The sequence below is a fragment of the Pygocentrus nattereri genome, chromosome 13, assembly GCF_015220715.1.
Source record: "Pygocentrus nattereri isolate fPygNat1 chromosome 13, fPygNat1.pri, whole genome shotgun sequence".
Lineage (NCBI taxonomy): Eukaryota > Metazoa > Chordata > Actinopteri > Characiformes > Serrasalmidae > Pygocentrus > Pygocentrus nattereri.
This window is the reverse complement of record NC_051223.1, coordinates 21,683,650-21,704,971: the sequence shown is the minus strand read 5'-3', so window position 1 is coordinate 21,704,971 and position 21,322 is coordinate 21,683,650. Positions and strand designations below refer to the sequence as shown.

The 21,322-nt window shown below is 39.9% G+C and overlaps 1 protein-coding gene across 2 annotated transcripts in view; it reads left to right on the top strand.

Annotated features, from left to right (window-relative positions):
- LOC108426495 (dynamin binding protein) overlaps window positions 1–21,322 on the top strand; it is a 59,319-nt gene that overhangs the window by 12,212 nt on the left and 25,785 nt on the right. Inside the window, exons 1-4 of one of the 2 annotated variants that reach the window (XM_017696028.2) lie at window positions 4,702–4,722; window positions 6,990–7,147; window positions 7,995–8,117; window positions 10,547–12,817. In XM_017696028.2, the coding sequence (XP_017551517.1) occupies window positions 7,000–7,147; window positions 7,995–8,117; window positions 10,547–12,817 (2,542 nt within the window). In that variant the 5' untranslated portion in view covers window positions 4,702–4,722; window positions 6,990–6,999. Of the gene's footprint in view, window positions 1–4,701; window positions 4,723–6,989; window positions 7,148–7,994; window positions 8,118–10,546; window positions 12,818–21,322 lie in introns of those variants that run through there. The other variant, XM_017696027.2, reaches the window with a different exon arrangement.

Sequence of the window (21,322 nt, the reverse complement as noted above, 5' to 3'; positions counted from 1 at the left end):
ACTGCTATGAGTCATACCAATACCGTACCAACATATAAATGGCATATACTGCACTGTATCACATCACTGCCGTCAGAACAAAACCTTGTATCTCCATTTTTGTTGTTTTTGAGATTTTGAAATCTCAAAAGTTTGAAAATGTCTGTTGCCCTTTACATTTGTGGGTAAATTTCATGATGAATGGATGAAAAGAAATGGCCTAAAAAGACTGGGAAACATTCTTACATTAGAAGTAAAGTATGTGTTTTGCTTCTCCTGTAAAGTTATAATTTTGGAGATACAAGCTTTTCTTCCAGCAGCAGCGATATAATCATTGTGTACATGCCATGCCAGTCATTATATAACAGTGTTTAATGCGCAAACTGTTACTTTATTAGCAGCCTCAGTTTCTCAGAAAACACCAGCGATGAAAATGCACATTTCTGCTAGCGGGTTTATAGGATTCTTCTTTAATTAATAGTATCAAGCTGCATTCCACACCGAGTTCAATGTTACATGGCTCAAGTCTGCACACAGGTTTCAGACAGATGAGGCTTGTGAGGGACATTCAGCTTTTTTACTTGTATATTCCGGGTTTTACAGTGAATCATTTATTAAATATTTCATCTTAAAGCTGAATATTCATCTGTTTGCCCATTAGGACTCTGCTGAGCTGCTTGTTAGTCAAAACCAGGTTCTTAAGTCAGGTTATGTTCGGTCTGCCTTTTTTTTCTTCGTGAACATGAATGTGCTCTTGAGATTGAGCATTTGTTTCTTCTCTGTGTTGAGTGGGATGTACATCTCACCTTTTTGAGCGATAGAACATTTCTTTGTCTGCTTCTCCTCCTGCCATGCTGTGACTGTTTACAAGCACCACTCAGAAGAGGGACTGTATCATGTGATCAGACCATGACAGTGTAGCAAAGTGTCCATAATAATGTTACCATGTGTGTTTAATGTTGTGGTATTACTGAATACTGGCACATGGCACCATCTACATGGGTGTTGCTAGTGCTTTTGGAGCTCTGTAGTTTTGACTTTTTTTTGGTAACAGAATGTCATACAGGACAGGCTTTTGCTTTAGTTATGGATGCAGCTGTTTTAGTATTGGTGTATCATTTACATTTGCAATTTAAGTTGCCCTGTATATACTCAGGATATAATTATTCTGTTAGAATTGTTGAGTAATTGAGGTAGGTTTCTGTTTGGAGATGCTGTTGCAAGCGTTTGGTTCATAATGACAAAATATTGTCATTTTGAACCAAATAACCATGATTGATGAGACGCATCTGTGCATTGTTCTGACTTTTGACGAGACAACATTCTTTACGTGAACATCCGTGTATCATGTACAATGCGCTTAACAAGTAGATAACTATATAGACCAAAATGTTTTTTCTCGCTTTCGAGCTCGCATTGAATGTTCTTGTTCCTCAGGGTGCGTCTTCCTTTTGGTCGGTGTCTAAACCTGCCTCTGGAGTGGATCCCAAAAATCTCTTGCTTTCTACACATAGCTGTATGAAGACGGGGAGGATGAACAGACATTCTGATTGTGTCAGGTTCGGACATGGCATAGGATACATGGAATTGTATACAGAGACTAAGTCACTGAGCTAGACGTGGTCATCCTGCCAGGGCATGCTGTGTTTCTCACCTAGTCCGAAGTGATCTCACCCATGATCATTCAGAAAGCAGTCTCATCTCAGCACCACATCTGTCGTGATGTTTCTACACATCCTCTTTTCTAGTAAAGATGGTGGGTCTGGTGGGTCAGCCAATCATCATAAACTCTAGTTATCATCTAAAATATGTCTTGTACAGTGTCTGGCACTAGAACATGGTGTTGGCCCTGTGTTATGCTGTGTAAGAACTTGCAATAAATGGTTTTCTCTACTTGCAAACATCTTGTGGGCGAGTATTACGAAAACTGATTTAATCCTGGAAAGGTTTCAGACATGAAAGCTGTGAAATCAGTCTTGATGTGGGAATGAACAGGGCTTCATGTGGCCTCTGTGCTAGTATCATGTTTCATGTTTTCCCCGCTCTGATGCAGTCATCCCACAATGGGTTTCATATTAAGTTAACAATATACACTGTATTTTCAAAAGTATTCACTCACCCATCCAAATCATTGAAATCAGGTGTTCCAATCACTTCCATGGCCACTGGTGTATAAAACCATGCAACTAGGCATGCAGACTGCTTCCAGAAACAACTGTGGAAGAATGGGTCGCTCTCAGGAGCTCAGTGAATTCCACCATGGTACTGTGATAGGGTAGTGTTTACCTAAAATTTTGTGCTGCTAGATGGATGGTTGGATGTAGGGGTGCAGGAAAAAATCGATTCTTACATACATGGTGATGTGGACGTAAACTATTCTGAATCAATTCATAAATGCCAAAAAATCAATTTTATACATTTTGATTTACAATGTAAATTATGGAATGCAAAGGGCAGAACTCGGACGTGGGTAAGTGCAGCACCTGGACAGTCTGTGGTGGCACATAACAAAAACACAGCTGGATGAGCGAGAAATCCGACCAGCACACTGTGCATTAAAAGGCAGGTTCAGTCAGGAGTCACAACCCAAATGTTAAGAGGAGCTGTTTTATCCTTTCATCAAAAATCAGACCATCCTGGGAGAAATTTAATGTCCAGTATGTCTCAGTGTGTGTCCATTCCACCTTAAATTCTGACTGAGGTGCCGAATGTACATGTGGCACCATTTAAGGTAGAACGAGAAAAAATCGAAAGAGAAGTGACTTCTGCTTCACAACTTTTCAATGTTTGACAGTCTCTCATTGCAGATTTAACGTTCCAGGAAACCAACTAAGGTGCTTATAAATGCGAATAAGTCTCCAAATATTCGTCTTAGCTAAATCTCTCTCTGCCTTGTCATTTGCTACTAGCCAGGAGAGACTGTGTTGCTAAGTGAGCAGCAGTCTTGTTGAGAAACAGGGCTTTCGCGCTGTGTTGTACACGTCCCATCTCACAGATATTTCACTGACACAGTGACCCCCTGACTCTCTATAACACGACCAAATCCGGAGTTATAAAATCACTAAAGAAAACGGGCAGGGCGGCTGTAACGTGCTGCGTGGACATCCATTATCACTGGATCTTATTTCACCATAACAGCACATTTTATCGCAGATGAGTGGCAGCAGCGTCTAATGAGCTCCAAACAATAGCAGTGAATGCTATTCCACTTCACTTGCCACATCGCTTCCATTTGATTTATTAATGAAAGATATTGGAAGTAAATTCATTATAGATCATTACAAATACTTTGCTTTAAAAGTACCAAGTCGTCACACAGTGAGAGAAAAAAAGATCCTGTATAGAAAAAAAGATGCATCGATAATCGTTTTATAATCACATCACGGGCCTTTGAATCGTAATCGAATCGTGAGGTGGCAAGATATTCCCACCCCTAATGGATGCAGATGGATGGATGGATTGATGAGTAGATAAGGGTGGGGAGAATGATAATAATATATGAATGTTCACCTTAAATGTAAATTTAAAAAGGTAAATTTAAACAAATACAAAAATAATAAATAAACAGTGCTTCTAAGAACTGTGCTGTAGGTGTTGTTCACTCTGAGATGCTGGTCAGTGCACAGAGAGACCAGAGGACTGAACTTAATGCACTGTTAATCACAGAAGCAAAAGCAGGCTGGGAAGCAGTAGTCGCTGTATTGGCGGGTATCGCCAAGCTTATCCACCAAATATTGCTGCATTGATATCTTACAGTCTTCATGACCTTTCTTATTCATACTGTCTTCTGTTCTTGCTAGAAAAATATGGGTTCAGTTTATTCTAGTGCTGTGTTACTCAAAATGTCTTTATGCCAATATGGATGCTTTGACTTCAGCATCAATTCCTGAATGATGCATTTTTTTAAATACCTTCTTTTAAATTACAAACAGAACATGGGTGTTGTTTAAACCAGAAAAGAGAGCAGTGCTGGAAGTGACTGTATTTACTGACATCAAAGGATTGCAGGCTAATTCTATAAAAGTATTGAATTTCAGCCCTTGTTTCTTCACACATTTGCTTGGTGACTGTATGCATGCATTTGAGGTGGGGATATGCAAAAAGTAGCTTTTAGTTAATTTGGCCTGTTTCTAATGAAAGCCAAGGTCGATGTCACAACTGAAGCCGATCCTGAAGCTCTCATAAAACCGTGATAAAAACAGGGAAATGCATTTCATGCATTCACATTTTGAAAGTAATTTCTTGGATTGCCAGAGGAGGAAGAATAGAGTAAGCTCATTTATGACTCTTTCAAGTTGCATTAAACAATGGCTTGTTTGGGTTTTGGAGGGCTTTGTGTGCTTTCCAGAGACATAATCAAACCAGATGGTGTATGATTGTGAAATAGCTTTACTCTAAGTGTTATGAACCTTATAATGTGCCCGCAGGAGTAGTAAGCTATGAAGACCTCATGGTGAGCGTGCATATGTTAATGGCTCACCGCCGCAGGCTCCTGTGTCTGATAAAGTTATGTGTCTCCCATGAGGCGTGGAAACTTGGTACTGCTTCATGGCCTGTTACGACAGGACACATTCCTGCTGTAACAGACTCTGGCAGTTCATGCTGGTTCTAGAAAGGTTCAGAGGGGAGAAAGGTGCCTCTTCTGCTGCCTGACTGGAAAAGTTCATTTCAGTCTTCTGACATAGACTCAAGTAGTGGGACACATGGACAATGTTCAGTGACTGAAGAGATTGAAATTTAGAGGTAGGTGCTACTGTCAGACATCGGGTTAGGAGTGGAAAGTAAGGCTGCTACTGACTTTTATAATCAGTGAAACTATCAACTATTATTTGACAAAAACATTGGTACCAACAGATATTTGCTTTAAAAATATTGTTATTGACAGAAGTTTGACCGATTTTCAAACTACATTTGAAGTATTTGTTGTATTCTAGAAGATCAGAATATTTGGGTTTCGCTGGGCTTAAAATATCTTCACTTTAAACCAGGTAGTTGTGGTGCTATCTGTTAGTAAATTGTGGGTATAGAAAGTAAATTGTGGGTATTTCAAATTGAAAAATGAATTGAAAAGTTTGTAATACTTTGCATCTGTTTATGGTTAAAGTCCCAACCTTCGATTAAACAAAGATCCAGTCAGCTTGTTGGTAAAGCCACAAGTGAGAAAAGCTCCACCCCTGAAGCTAGAACAAACTGAAAAATGGTCTTTTTTTATTTGAGCCAAACACTACAAACTATTTAAGCAGATTTTACCAGTGATTTCAAATATGTTCTGAAATGTTAATGTGGCTTTTAGTTCAGAGTTACAGTTGATTTCTTTATGATGCAACAGAATAAGAGAAATAATAAGAGAAGTCATATTTTCCCACACACTTCCCATATTGTACTGCAATGTGGTGTAATTTGGTGACTGCATATATCATATAAACGTTATTGAGCATTATAGAATGCTTCTGTTTTTAAGATAGTTTGGCAAAAAATCTAATTTGCAGTTTCCGACTTACCTACGATGCATTCGATCAGCCAAGGCATTTTGAGCTGGTGTTCAAATTTCACATCTTTAGTTGGAGGTATGAGTTACAAGGCTAACTTTGCTAACAATCAATAGAAGTCAGTAGTCGCCCAGAAATGTCTCTAAAATGTCTCTCAACCTGTCTGAAATGGTAGCCCGCTGCATTCAGCTACACAGTGAAATTTTATAGATCATGGTAAGTCATAGTGTGTCCTGGACTACATCAAGAGGTTTGCACAACCTTAATGAGGTTTGAGGTTTGAGCAGGTTGAGAGAAGTTTGGGGGGGATGTGTTTTCAGAAAATATTTTGGTTTTTGCTTCTAGTGTTTGTGAGCAACATTAGCCACCAACTTTAAGCTTTTTGCATTAGCAAAATTTAGACTCCAAACATGTCTTAGCTGAGCATTCCTGTGACGTATATGGCGCATCATCATTTTTCTATACTTACTACAAATTCCCTATCAATACTCTTCAAGTATCTGCTGATACTGATCTATACTCTTCGTAAACGAACTACTCAGCTGGTGCCTATAAAACCTGATATTCCCAACGTTCCACTTTTAAAATATTTTTGTTTTGGTAAAGACAGTGTTCTCTGTCAGAAATAAAACAGTAGTCACACACACACACACACACACACACACACACACACACACACACACACACACACACACACACACAGCTCATTTAGACACAGCTACACTACTCCCTTTTTGCTGTTTTTCTTTTTGCTGCTCTGACCCACACGGCAGGATCACCTGTCACCACTGAACCAAATGCTCAGGTTGTCCACAGAGACACTCCTCCAAAACACACACACACACACACACACAACCAGACAGAGAGCCCTTTGAGTGAAACGTGCATCTCATTCTTTCCTCTCCTCTTCGCACTTCATTTATCATCAGTGTAGCCCACCTTTAATGGAGTAAATAAGTATCTGCTTTTTTGCCACAGAGGGAAAATCCATAAGCATCACATCATAAGAAGAACTCCCATAATACTAGCCAGGGCATGTCCTCTATAAACATTTTCATATGCACAGACAAACGCACATTGATTTTCTCCCTCTCTCCCTGTTGAAAACACATACACACGCTTGCATGAAGGATTTTATGACTCATCACCCAAACAAGGCCTCTCTCTCATATTCTCCACCCAGTTAAGATCTATCTGAATGACTAAATGCAATTTTAGAGGACATATGAACATGTTTCACCCTGTTGAAGAGAAGTTAGGATCAAGCCCTAAGCTATGAAGAAGGTTTTTCCAGACTCCTTTTTCTGTGTTGTAGCCAGAGTTTCCTTGAAGTGAGGGATTCTTTTGTCATGTATGTGCTCATTTGTTGGTTTTTACCAGCTGTTTTGTTGTCATCACTAATGAATGTGGAATGTTCATCAATGTGAGCCATCTAGTGGATGAACTCTGTCAGAGCGTGTGCACCTAAAGGGGTGAATGGCTTTGCTGACTGACCTCAGGGTTCCCTCTGTTCTCTCTCAGGTAATGAGTGATGATGGAAGCAGGCTCGGTGGTGCGCGCTGTGTTTGAGTTTCTACCAAGCGTCTCGGAGGAGCTTCCTCTCTTTGCTGGTGATGTGGTTGAAGTCCTTACTGTGGTGGATGAGTTTTGGCTGCTTGGAATCAAAGATGGAGTCACAGGTACAGTTTCACAGCTCATTTCACAAATCTCTGTATTCAGCAAGTATCGGGAATGTAAATGGCTGCTGATTGTTTGATTAGGATTCGTCAGAAAATGTCAAATTTCACCCACAATTTGATTTGATTATTTTGGTACAAAAAAAAGCACTGAATTTGGAGGAACTATTTACACAGTAGTAAAATACAGGCATTTTTATGGCCATCATTTTTTAGTTTTATAAAATGAATGCACATACTGTATTTGATATTACTAGAATGAATTGTTACTTGTAACAGAAATCTAACATTTTTGAAATCGATACAGTTGAATTATCACATTCAGGTTGGTGCATTTCGACATATCACAGCAATACACCTATAATATTTTATATATATATATATATGGAATATATGGAAGAGTACAGTACTGTATAAAAGTCAGAGGCCACTGCTCATTTATTCATTTTTCAGGAGGTCTGGTACTGTTTATCTGACCATGACAATTTTACTGGTGTACCAGGTCTTGTACAGTTGTTAGTCCCATTGGAGTCCCATTTTTGTCAAAATCTCTTAAGAATTTTTTAAACTCTAATTTTAGGAAAACTTGTTTTTCACTTTCCTTTTTCCTTTTTTTGACTTTCTTATGCAAGTGAATTATCTTATCTTCTCAAAATATCTTCTGAAAAACAGTAATCATAAGACTTCCAAAGACCCAACAGGAGACAGTTTTAGAAAACAGTAGTGAGTAACTGTTTACACACTCTTAGTAGTGTGAGTTACATGTACTCAGAATGTTAGGAAGTGTGTGATTGTGTATGAAACGCTGAACGTTCTATGGTTTCCCCTGCTCCTCTCTGTCATTTCCCAGGTCAGTTCCCCAGCACTTTTGTTGAATCTGTCACAGTCCCCACTACTAAGGCAGGAGAGCAACTCTACGTATGCATCAATGACTTCAACTCTTTGGAGCCAGGCAACCTGTCCCTGAAGAGAGGTAAATACCTCACCAAGTATGACACACGTGCTGTGCCAAAAATCTCCATTACAGTATTTAAAATGTGTGTTATACGGAGGTGTTTAACGGACTTGTTGGTTCCTGTATGTTGCTGTCTCTCCCATATTTCACAGCTTAAAACCCTCACATACGAAAAAAGGAATAATGTCATGTTTGGGAGGTAATCTTTTTTGAAGTTTATGGAGTCTTGTCTTAAGCTGTTCTTCTAGTAACATAGTTTCTTAGAAAATTACTTCCTGGTTTGTCTCCTCGTATGCTTGCTGTGTGTTTTGGTATAGAGGTGCTTAGGAAAAGACTAAAACAGTTTATTTGTAAATGTAATTATGCATAAAAACAAAGAACTTTTATGCATAATCACATACATGCCTCTACATTGACCTCCACTGTAGGTTTTAGTTTTGATCTAAATGACCACTAGATGTCACTAGTTTAATGCTTTTAGATTGCTTCTTCATCCTGTTACTCAGTATGAAATCCCTTTTGTTACTTTGTCGTGTCGATCATTTGTATGTCTTTATCATTCTCTAGCACATTTCCAGATGCTTCAGAATGTAACGTGTGTGGTAATCTGTGGTGTATGGTTTACTGGTTGTTAGATGTTAAAGCCCTTTTCCTGTATGTTATATTCAGCATGGATAGTGTGTGTGAAAACTCCAATTCATGTATTTGTTTTTCTGTGAAAGAGTGTGAGTTGAATTATATTTCCTGTATATCACTCTGTGGAGCTCCTGAGTCTTTTAGTTTATGTGCTGGACACAATAGGAGGTGGAGCCGGGCTGTGTGGAATTTGACCTTGGTGACCTCAACGGACACTCTGTCTCCTGGCAGCTCAGACCTGTGTGTGTGTATGTGTGTGTGTGTGTGTACCCATATGTGCTGAGTGAAGCTGACCACACCATGGTAATGGGTTCTAATGACTCTACTTGCGCTACACATAGAAAAGTACTGCTGTAGTGGGTAGATATACAAATCAGCAGCGTTTAGTTACACTCAGTGCAGTGTTGTTATGTAGTCCCAAAACAGCTATTCCAATACTAATAAGGGGTTGAATCTGGCCTCACAATGTTTTATGTTCTTTTTGGATTTAGAGTATCATAAAAGCTCAAATTTCAACATTAGATTCAGTTATTCTGGGGCAGTAAAGAATTATTTTCCAAAATATTCTAAATACATAAAAGTGACTAGAGAAACTACTTATACTGTACGCTGCTTTCTTTACCTCTAAACAGTTTTATAATGGGTGAGAAAAAAAAAAACAGTTTAAAGCTGCACTATTTAAGAACTTTTTGCTACAACTGAGAAAAGTAGCATTACTCAGGAAGAAAACCAAACACACTAAAATATGGTGTGCGTGTGCTGAAGTCTGAAATAATAATTTCAAAGTCAGAGGTGTCGGGCTGGATTTTGTGGGAGTTTTTTGAAACCATGTCATATGTCTTTATGCATTAACTTCACATAATCAGGCTGTAAAAGAAGGTCTGCAAGCTCTATAGTGATGAAGATATGATGAGAGTAGTATATAATCCACTTACATCCACTGAAGAGATGTTCTACACCAAGTTTCTGAGGAGGTGTACTCTTTTATGAAGGATAATCTTTCAACCTGCTTGCAGTCATTAGATTCATCTGCTTGGGGAAGGGGTCTGAAGCATAACCGATATTATAAAATATGTGTTCATACATTGCATGCAATTACACCTTTCTTAACTCCCAGATCTTACATAGTGTAGCTTTAAAACAGCTTAAAGAACATTTGTATTTCATTTGCTTGCCCCAAAAATGTTTTACTCTTTGTAATATGTCCTATACTGTATGTAATATGTCCTATTTAATAGGGCTTTAGGATTAAACAAGCCAATCAGCTTGTTATAGGAACATCAAACAGCATTAGAACAGTAATTATGAAGAGTTTATCTAGTGTAAACGTGCTGTTTAAATGCATTGCTTCTTTTTAATAGTTGTGTCAAAGCAGAGTTCAAAGTTTTAAAGTTTGGATAGGTGATTTATTTTTCCATTTTTGATGTTTTTTTTATTTGTCTGAAATATAATGTATATGATGCTGTCTTGTCAGATCTTATTGGGCTCTTTGGGTAATGATGGACTGGTGTGGATCAATTGAGCTCAAACTAGATCATGTAGTTTAAGTTGGGTTTGAATCAAATTGTACATGGTTTGGGTTGGATTAGCACATATAATTTGGACAGTAAGGTTCTCGGTGCTATTCAGGTTTCAAACCATAATTTCGGGTTTCATTAAAGCTTGAAAAAGTAAACTAGCCATCAGTACATACTTTATTTCATTAGCACCTTAGGTTTAACACATTGTGATGAATTGGTGCATTTTTACACCCCCTATACTAAATGCTAATAATGTATGTTTGTGCTTTGTTGTGCTCTTCCTTGCCACAGGTGATGTAGTGGCGGGAGAGGCCCCTGTGGATGTAGCTTGGCAGCGGGGTCGGAATGCCTGGGGTACATGGGGAGTCTTCCCTGTGTCCTGTGTGAAGGAACTGGAGCTGTCTGGCCGCTCCAGGCAGCTGAGCGAGCGCAGTGCAGCGGCACAGGCATCTGAACTTCCCCCTCATGCTTTGGGCCAGGCCCGTGCCCTAATGGGCCTCCACGCTCAGCTGGATGAGGAGCTGGACTTCCGGGAAGGTGATGTTATCACCATAGTGGGTCTGCCTGAGCCAGGCTGGTTCCAGGGTGAGCTGGAGGGCAGGACAGGGATCTTCCCTGAGGGTTTTGTGGAGCTCCTTACACCCCTGCGCTCAATCCAGCAGGATCCTGAGCCTCAAAACCTGGGACATTATCACCACTGCAGCATGGAGGAAGAGGAGCACAAGGAAGAGGAAGATGAAGAAGAGGAAGAAGTGGAGGAGGTGGTAAAGGATAGCGTGGAAATAGAGGCACAGCAACAGCACCAGGAAGAAGAAGAAGATGAAGAAGGTGGTGTTTATGGAGTTGCTCTGTATGAATTTAGAGCTTTGGAGCCTGGGGAACTGGACTTTGACATTGGGGACAGGATCCAAATCCTTGGAACATTGGAGGATGGCTGGCTGGAGGGGCAGCTGCGAGGCAGAAGGGGCATTTTCCCCCACAGGTTTGTTAAAATGGAGACACAGCTGCAGGCTGTGCCCCAAGTGCAGGTTATGAGTGAGAAAACAACCACATCTGAGAAAGAAGAGGGAGACAGTTATGCTTCTGATTACAGTTCAGGTCAACAAGACCACGCTGTACCAGAGTATGACCAGGACTGTGCAACCCATGAGGACCACACTGTGTGGGATCTGGACTACTTTGAGCGAAGGGAGGAAAGCAAAGAGACCTCACAATCTAAAAACTACTCTCAAGATAGGGAAGTAGCTCAGAGGCAACCACAGACCCATCCAAGGAGGAGAGAGAGGCCTCCACCACCGCTTATACAGCCCAGTCGGACAGGCAGCTCAACGCACAGAACAGTCCAGAGGACTAACTCGGGCAGCCCAACTCCTCCTAGACCACAGTTGCCTCCCAGGCCCAGCCTCCATGTGCTCAACAACAGGCAGCAGAGCGTGGGCACTCGCAGTAACCTACCTGAACCTCCTCCAATTCCCAATACCAGGAGCCAGAGTCTACATCCACCTGGAAGAACCTCTGCAAGCCTTCAAAGTAATTTCTCTCGGTCCCGAAACAATGGCCACTACACCTCCCATGATAGCAGGAACCTCTTCTCAAACAGAAGTCCCACCATCCAGATGGAGAAGAACAGACAGAAGAAGTTGACCCGCCATGCCAGCGTCACTGATTCTGACCTTAGTTCCTGTGCTCATAGTGAGAAGTGGGCCTGGCCTGAGGGGCGGGGCACCAATGGCCTGTCAGCCTCTCACACACTGGACTCATTCGCCGCGTGTGCAGGTGACCTGGAGTCCAAGTTGTCCCAGCAGCTGCTGGAGTTTGAGAAAAGTCTTCCAAGTCGTGGAGGCGAGGCAAATGAAGAGCAGGGTAGGAGGGAGGAGCTTAACCACAGTTGGAGGAACAAAGTGTCTCGACACTTCTCCATCCTGGACTACAGTAGCGAGAGTGATATAATTAGAGGCTCTTCATCTCATTCCTCACTGGACTGCCCTTTGTCCCTTGTCTCCTCCCATTCTGGCTCAGCCTCCTCTCTAGAGAGACGGAAGACACTCCGACCCCCTCCACCCCGTCCCAGGATTCTGAGACCACCAACACCCTCTAACTCCCATACTCATGCTCCTCTTACAAATGGCAGAGCCGCTCCACAGCCTTATAGGCCGGCCCGCAGAGCTCCCCGCCCACCTCCACCTTGCCCTCGCCCAACCTCTGATGCAGCCCGTCCTCCTCAACAAAACTCTAACCTTTTATTCTCTGCTGAGGAGGAGGAGGTGCTGCATGAGGATGTGATGATGGCAGAGGAGGTAGAGGAGGCAGAAGATGCACTAGAAAGGGAGAGAGAGATGGAGCAAGAGAGGGAGAGAGAGCAGGAGCAGTACAGACTTCTCCTCAGGCTTGAGGAGGTCGAGAGGGACATTGATATGTACACAAACACAGCCCAGGAACTCCGTGCCATGCTGGAGGAAGAAGAGCAGGAAGACGAGACAGCGCGGCAGCAGGCCCTGGAGAACCTGGAGTTCTGCACCTACACCCTGGAGACACTGACTCTAGAGCAGCAGCAGTTACGAGGTAAGACTGATGTTTATAAGATTTCTGTGGTGAAGGGATGTAAAGCTCTGAAATAAACACGATTAGATTCTTAAAATGATTCAGTGCAACATGAAATCTCGATTTGATTGTTTTTCAGAAGCATGTTTTTAAATTTCTACCAAATGCACAAATATGACTAGAGGAATTAGGTCTATTTACACATTACACATTTACACATTACACAGTATTTGAATACAGACAATAAAAACAATCCACCTTAGGCCATTACCATTTAATTGCTTATAACATTCCAAATCAGTGCAGTTGAATCGCCAGTTTAGCTTTTTTTCATTCCTATTATATTGATAACTGATACTTAACAGTCATAGATGCACTCAGCTAAAGTAATTCCTAAAGATGCACCATATAAGAATTGTGGACCAATGCTGCCCTGGCCAAATTACATGTTTAGCTGAAAGTAAATTAACACAACCTCTACAGAGAACATTTTAATGCACTATTATTGTTTATTTGCTAAAGTTAACATATTGGGGGAAGAAACATATAATAAGGCCTGTGTAAAAGTCATTTTATATTTATATTTTATTTGTTTTCCCTAATATGTTGAACTCAGCAAGTAAATAGAAAAAAATAGCTGTAGAGAACAGATTATTTTCCACAGTGTGTAATTTAAATGGGGTGCTCAGATCTTTGCATGTAATCCTATCTGCTGATGCCACTAGATACATTCATAAAATATAAAAAATGTGAAAAGATCCACATAGATTAGCATTTTGGAGAAGTATATCACTTATTTGTAGAGAGGTTCAAATGCAGCAACACTAATTAAAGGGATGTTTTAACAACTCAGCTAATCAGTGCCTAAACGTTTTACTCTTCCAAAGTACAATAAAAATGTCATTAAACATCAGTTTGATATGGTCCTCAAATATAAGATCTGTCTGATGCTGAAATAGTTTAAAGAAAATATCTACCACTACTGATATAATTCTGACATCACTGTAATATCATCGTGAAGCCCTTGTAATGCCTTTTTGGGTTAAAGCCTGATGTGTATCTGTTTTATTCGTAATTGTTTGAATCACAACTACTAAAAAAGCCAACATGTAAATTGCTCTTTGGCAGGTGGCTGGCAAAGGTACTACAAAGAATGCTACTTGCATACTAACAAGTCAAAAAGAATCTGACAATACAATTCTGTTCAGTTAGAAGTGTGTTGGCTCACTTGCCGTTATTTTCAAAGCATCTTCTTTACTGTTTCACTCTTGTTTCAGAGTCGTTTTACAGCAAAGCAAACCTACATGAGTACATTTTTGCTGAGTGATCCCTTGCATATTTACTGATGGACCTGGCTTTGTAGACTATGATCCACAACCCCATGATCTGCTTAAAGCTACAGTGTATATTAAGTGAATTACTGTGTTTTACACCTAAATACAGTTAAATCTGTCATTCTTTCCCTGTGCATTTACTCTGTACATGCAATGTCAATAACATCAGACAGGTTTACAGAAATTGTGGAAAAGGTCAGATTCAGTTTGTCAGTTAGATTAAAAAACTCTTAAAACTAGCCTGCACAGGCCAAAACAACAGATTTGGAAATGCATAGATTACACCCTATAAAGATAAGTTGTTTGAACTCATCTATCTTACAGTCAGCAGCCCATACTCTCAGCATTCCTGTGTAGTATTCAGCAGCCTCCCTGGCACTGCATGGCTCTCTGTTTGACCCTAACACCTGCATGGGACCCCTTTTAATTAGAATGTAGGAAACACCCTGACACTGGCTCATAAAAAGTTGCTGGACTATGATGTAGGTAGAACTTGTGCATGACTTTGCCCTTAGTCGCTCCAGAGGAAGATGGACAGAGAGGAGTAGAAGCCCAACATTAGCACGGTTGTTCTGAAGTTCTGAAGCTCAGTTTCAGCAGAATGAGGTACTTTTCAAAGGATTCACTAGAGGGTAACTAGAAGCACCGAGACTACATTGGCCACTATAACATCACACAGTGAGAGTGTTCTGAACCAGTGACCGCATTAGGGTGTAGTCAAGCTGTCCAGAGCATGTTGAGAACTCATGAGCTCTTTGGATGTTTTTCCTGTGCCTGTGGAGTGATTTTTACTATCACTCTACTACTTTTTACTAATATGCTATGCCAAAAATATCTAAATAGTGTCCTCCAGAATTATTTGTACCCTTCTAAATATGAAAAAAAAAAAATATATATATATACAGTGGGTTGCAAAAGTATTCAGCCCCCTTGAACTTTTCAACCTTTTGCCACATTTCAGGCTTCAAACATAAAGATATGAAATTGTAATTTTTGTGAAGAATCAACAACAAGTGGGACACAATTGTGAAGTGGAACGAAATTTATTGGATATTTTAAACTTTTTTTAGAAATAAAAAACTGAAAAGTGGGGCGTGCAATATTATTCGGCCCCTTTACTTTCAGTGCAGCAAACTCACTCCAGAAGTTCAGTGAGGATCTCTGAATGATCCAATGTTGACCTAAATGACTGATGATGATAAATAGAATCCACCTGTGTGTAATCAAGTCTCCGTATAAATGCACCTGCTCTGTGATAGTCTCAGAGTTCTGTTTAAAGCGCAGAGAGCATCATGAAGACCAAGGAACACACCAGGCAGGTCCGAGATACTGTTGTGGAGAGGTTTAAAGCCGGATTTGGATAGAAAAAGATTTCCCAAGCTTTAAACATCTCAAGGAGCACTGTGCAAGCGATCATATTGAAAGGGAAGGAGCATCAGACCACTGCAAATCTACCAAGACCCGGCCGTCCCTCTAAACTTTCAGCTCAAACAAGGAGAAGACTGATCATAGATGCAGCCAAGAGGCCCATGATCACTCTGGATGAACTGCAGAGATCTACAGCTGAGGTGGGAGACTTTGTCCATAGGACAACGATCAGTGGTACACTGCACAAATCTGGGCTTTATGGAAGAGTGGCAAGAAAAAGCCATTTCTCAAAGATATCCATAAAAAGTCTCATTTAATGTTTGCCACAAGCCACCTGGGAGACACACCAAACATGTGGAAGAAGGTGCTCTGGTCAGATGAAACCAAAATCGAACTTATGTTTGGCGTAAAAGCAATACAGCTCATCACCCTGAACACACCATCCCCACTGTCAAACATGGTGGTGGCAGCATCATGGTTTGGGCCTGCTTTTCTTCAGCAGGGACAGGGAAGATGGTTAATATTGATGGGAAGATGGATGGAGCCAAATACAGGACCATTCTGGAAGAAAACCTGTTGGAGTCTGCAAAAGACCTGAGACTGGGACGGAGATTTATCTTCCAACAAGACAATGATCCAAAACATAAAGCAACATCTACAATGGAATGGTTCACAAATAAACGTATCCAGGTGTTAGAATGGCCAAGTCAAAGTCCAGACCTGAATCCAATCGAGAATCTGTGGAAAGAGCTGAAAACTGCTGTTCACAAACGCTTTCCATCCAACTTCACTGAGCTCGAGCTGTTTTGCAAGGAAGAATGGGCAAAAATTTCAGTCTCTCGATGTGCAAGACTGACAGAGACGTACCCCAAGCCACTTGCAGCTGTAATCACAGCAAAAGGTGGCGCTACAAAGTATTAAAGCAAGGGGGCTGAATAATATTGCACGCCCCACTTTTCAGTTTTTTATTTCTAAAAAAAGTTTAAAATATCCAACAAATTTCGTTCCACTTCACGATTGTGTCCCACTTGTTGTTGACTCTTCACAAAAAATGTCAATTTCATATCTTTATGTTTGAAGCCTGAAATGTGGCAAAAGGTTGAAAAGTTCAAGGGGGCTGAATACTTTTGCAACCCACTGTATATATATATATATATATATTATAGGATTATTGCATAACATTTTTCAAGATGGAGAAGATGAAGAGGCTTAGAAATACAAGAATCCATTGGCATTAGGCAGGAGAAAGTCAAAATAGATTAAAATAAACAGGAAATAAAACAAACTGTGTGAGTCTGAAAGCATGTGCAGCTGTCAAGAAGCTGTTAATGAGAAAAGGAAATAGACAAAAAAAAAAACAGAAAGCAAGTCTCTCTAAAGGAATTGGAGCTGTAATTTGTCACATTAAATATTGAAAAAAAATTGATTACATTTGGTTGTTGAGGCTTTTTTGCAATTTTTTGTTAAACTTGCACTTAATGGCTGTTTCATGGAAATCATATAAATGACAGGGTGGTCCCTGACTTTTGAACAGCACTATGTGTGTGTGTGTGTGTGTGTGTGTGTGTGTGTGTGTGTGTGTGAGTGTGTGTGTATGTATGTAAAAGTTGGGGCCTGGTCAGATTACGTGTTTTGTTGATAAGTGAAAAGAAGCACACTTTTTCTACAAAGAACTCATGTCTTTGGGGGGGTTGGGCAGGGATAAAACATAAAATGTGTTCTGTGAAAAAGTTATAGCACATTTTATATTTTGTCTTACTTCTTTCCAACATGTTAAACTTAATACAAATACATAGAAATTGTGCATTGAAATTTGTAGGAAAATGCAGTGTGTAAGTTTGTCTGTAGAGGGTGTGTTCACTTTGCATTTGTGCTATGTATTCTGCTATAATAAGAGGGCTATATAGTAATTTCAGATTTTGATTGCAGTAATGTAGACTCAAAGCAGCTTCAAGTATGGTTCTTATCCAGAGTGAAGTGTATCATAATTGCTTTAGCAGGGGTATGGGAGCATGTTACTGAGGTGCAGAATGCTGAGCTTTTCTCACATAGCCTAAATGTGAGGCACATTTCTGACCCATAGTGAGGAGCTATGTATGAGGACCTCCTTCATTCTGATCATAAGGGTGTAGTTCATATCAGTGTTGGCAGAGCTGTGTGGAGCTCATGGGGCAGTCAGGGATCCGCGCCCGGCTCTGGAGCTCTCTGATGCGACCTGTGATGCAGCTCACAGCCCTCTTTGATCACATTCTACATACCAGGGCCGTGCGTGTGCCAGGTAGGACTGAGAGGTGGGAGATTAGCCGAACACCGCATCACTCTCATAAAAAAAAAAAATAATAATAATAATAAAAACCTAACATTAACACCTGTTATTGTAACTTAACACCTGTTAATGTAACTTAAGAAGTCTTTTATCACTGGCAATAACAAAAGCATGATGTAGTTTTATATGAACTATTTTTTTGCATGTAGCTTGTTGAAACAAGCAGAGAAGTTCTCTCAGAAGTGCACATCCTAACCTTTAAAGGATACCACAATTGTGTTTGTAAGTAGAAAAGGAGATTTTTTTTTTATCATGATTTGAGTTTTATGAAAAAGTTTGTTGTGTCAACAGCCTTAGTTGTGGAAAGACATTTTCCATTTTTGACGTTTTTGTTGTTTTGTTGACATCTAAACAAACAAAAAAGTCAGAAGTGCGGACTTAAACCGCTCATATAGAATGTAGAGGAAAATGTAATTAACTACATATTTCACTACGTAATTAAACATAAAAAAATGTGAAAAAATTAATATTACAAGGTTTTCTTATGAAAGCAGCAACCGGAAAATGGACAGTGGTCAGTGGGTGTATTTACAACTGGACGGTAAAGTGTTTAAGATAATATTTGAGTTTGAGCTTATTCTGCTGTTGCTGGGGTTGTTTTTGTACCTGTGTGGTATTTCTGGCATGCGTTGTATGCAAGAGTCAGTATCGTGGCCTGAATGTCTATCATAGTAACGCACACAGCTCTGCAGACACTTTTTTAGAGGAGTATACATAACCTTAGTTTCCCTCGAAGAGAGGAGGAATTTCTCATCCACTGCGTATTGGAATCCTTTGTGACCCTTCTTTGGATTAAATTAAAGATGATTGAAGATTTATTACATGAAATTAAAAAGTTCTTTAATTTATGGTTTTGTCAACCTGCCTTATTGTGCTCTGTGCCCTCCTTTGGACCACTGCCAGCCTGACTGAGCTAGAACACTGGCAGCATTCATAAACATGTAGTAAAAAGTTTGAGTCCTGTTAGTGTGTCAGTGTTTAATATTCGTAAGACCTGTTGTAATCGTTCTTGCTAAAAGTCCTCCTCTGTGTTCATGTAGCGTGTTATAAGTAGCAGTGTTTGCTGATAGGTTTCTTTTTCTTTTGAAATTGGTGTGTTTTTCCATATCATAGTAGGGCATGTTTCTCAGCTGAGAGGGAGGAACAATAATGGCTGCTTATTGTGTCACTGTGGGGAGTCAGGCGGGAGTGTTCACAGCACCCAGTGCAAAGTCTTGACGGAAGGGTGGAGAGGTTCTTGGGAGTGACCGAGTGAGAAAAAGGGGACTAGACAGGAGAAAGATAGAGAAACAACAAGAAAAAAAGAAAGACAACAGCACAAAACATACATATTTCTTTAAATGCCTTTATTTAAAAAGAGAATTTAGATTGTTTTTATTTCTTTTAAGTCTCAATCTTCAAATGTTAAACAAATCTAAGATATTACAGAATAATTTAAATGACTAATGTTAAAGAGCTGATAAATGATAGTGTTTGCCAGTGTCTTCTTCAAATTTTCCTATTCCACCTTAACTGGTGCAGAAGTTACTCTATGGCGCATCAGATGCTAGAGTGTAACTGCTTCACCATTTAAGGTGGAATGGGACAAATTCAAACAAGACGCTGGTGAACAGAATCCTAGCTTCAGCCTAAATGAAGTAATGGTAAATTTATCTCTGACTTCAATGCCTGTAGTTACAGTCAGTGCATTGGAAATTACTAATCCGGGGGGGGGACATAAAAATAAACACCAGCTGAACACACATATATCATGGCTTGATAGCCAGTCTCTTATCTAGCTTCTCTTTCAAACGTGTAGTGTGTGTTTGTGTTGTGTGTTGTACTGACGTTTGTTAGAGCGCAGAGCGCTTTAACATGCTGTGAAACTTTATTTACGTCTCAAAAAAGTAGGAGTTCTGGTGTAGTTATGAGTGACATGCCATGCTCAGATGCTCCAGTTGTAATCCAGTTAATCAATACATTCTCTGAACAATAATATAGTGGATGTTTACTTGTAATCTTTGCGTATGTAGTGTATTTCTAAAGAAAAAAAGGATATTAGCTGAAATATCAGTATATCGTATTTTAAAATATATATTGATTTCGTTATCAAACTTAAAAACCCTAAATCAGTCGGGCTCTAATATATATGCATATATGTGGCAGCACAAGGTAGTAGCGGCTTTACACACACAAGGAAAATGGCTCTGGTGCAAAGGTACCAGTGATATCAGTTACAAAACACTGAAAGATGTCTTCAGCAGACTACACTGAGCAGTGTTCACAGGAGACCTATGAATTAGGGATTCTAAAATCAGTATTCAGGTATATTTTGTCATGGGAAGATAATGAGTATATAGACGCTAATCAGAGCTTTATCTTTCATATTTTTGTGACACCAAAGCTGTCACGTACCGAACTCCATTCGTTTATTTTTTATTTATTTATGTTATTCTTCCTTCACTGCAGTTAACAGGATGTCTATTTATGAACTCTTACAAATGCTCAAAAATCCAAATTATTGAAAGTAATAAAAGCCATACTAATGAACATTCTTTTGTTCCCACATATAGCTATAAAAAGTTCTTTTTTGGATTTTATGTTCTTTAGAGCAAATAAGAGAATGTGATTGTGAATAACGGCACTAAATATTGTTTGACAGACCTATTAATAATGCATTGGTTAACCACTTTTGTGATTGGTCTGCATTATCTTGACCAAACTAATTTACTTTTCTTAGATTACATGAATTCCTCAGTTGATGGAACACTTATCTAGAACCATGTTTCCCACATTAAAAACACTTTGGTTAGAGGGCTCTTTTTCATATTGCAGAATTTTATTACATCAGTACAGGAAACTCTGATATCACAGTAATGATGAATATACCATATTCTGCTGCTGGTGTGTGTGTGTGTGTGTGTGTGTGTGTGTGTGTGTGTGTGTGTGTGTGTGTGTGTGTGTGTGTATCTACTCCTCTCCGGCTGCCTCTCCCACATCCCTCTCTCTAACTGGGAACCAACTTGGCTTCTAAGAAAATGCATGAATTGCTCATTTCAGTCTCAGCTCCCAGCTTTTCTGTGCCGGAGCCTCTTTCAGGTTAAAAGAGGTCTCTTTTAATAGCAGTGAATTGAGAGTGGCTGAGAGAGATGCTGTGGAAGAGTGTGGAGTAATAACACAGATGAAGAGAAGCGTATTACTGACATATCTTTAACACTAAGTATAGGTGCAGCTGCTATTTGTATTCTGTTGGGTTCTGTTAGTGATTTACTAAGTGTAACACTGACGTGAGGCAAACGCTGAAGGATATTCCCAGCACTCCAAAATGAAAGAATATGATGTTTGCGTATTTTTGTGTCCTTAAATGAGATTCACATGTGCCATGTTTTCTCTCAGCGGCAATGCCTCTATGTCCTGGGACATCCAGTTAAGTGTTTCAAACAGCAGAGTGATGTAATTCCCATATTAACAACAACCACCAAACTGCTGTCTGCTTCCTTGTATCCTGGTTGAACATGG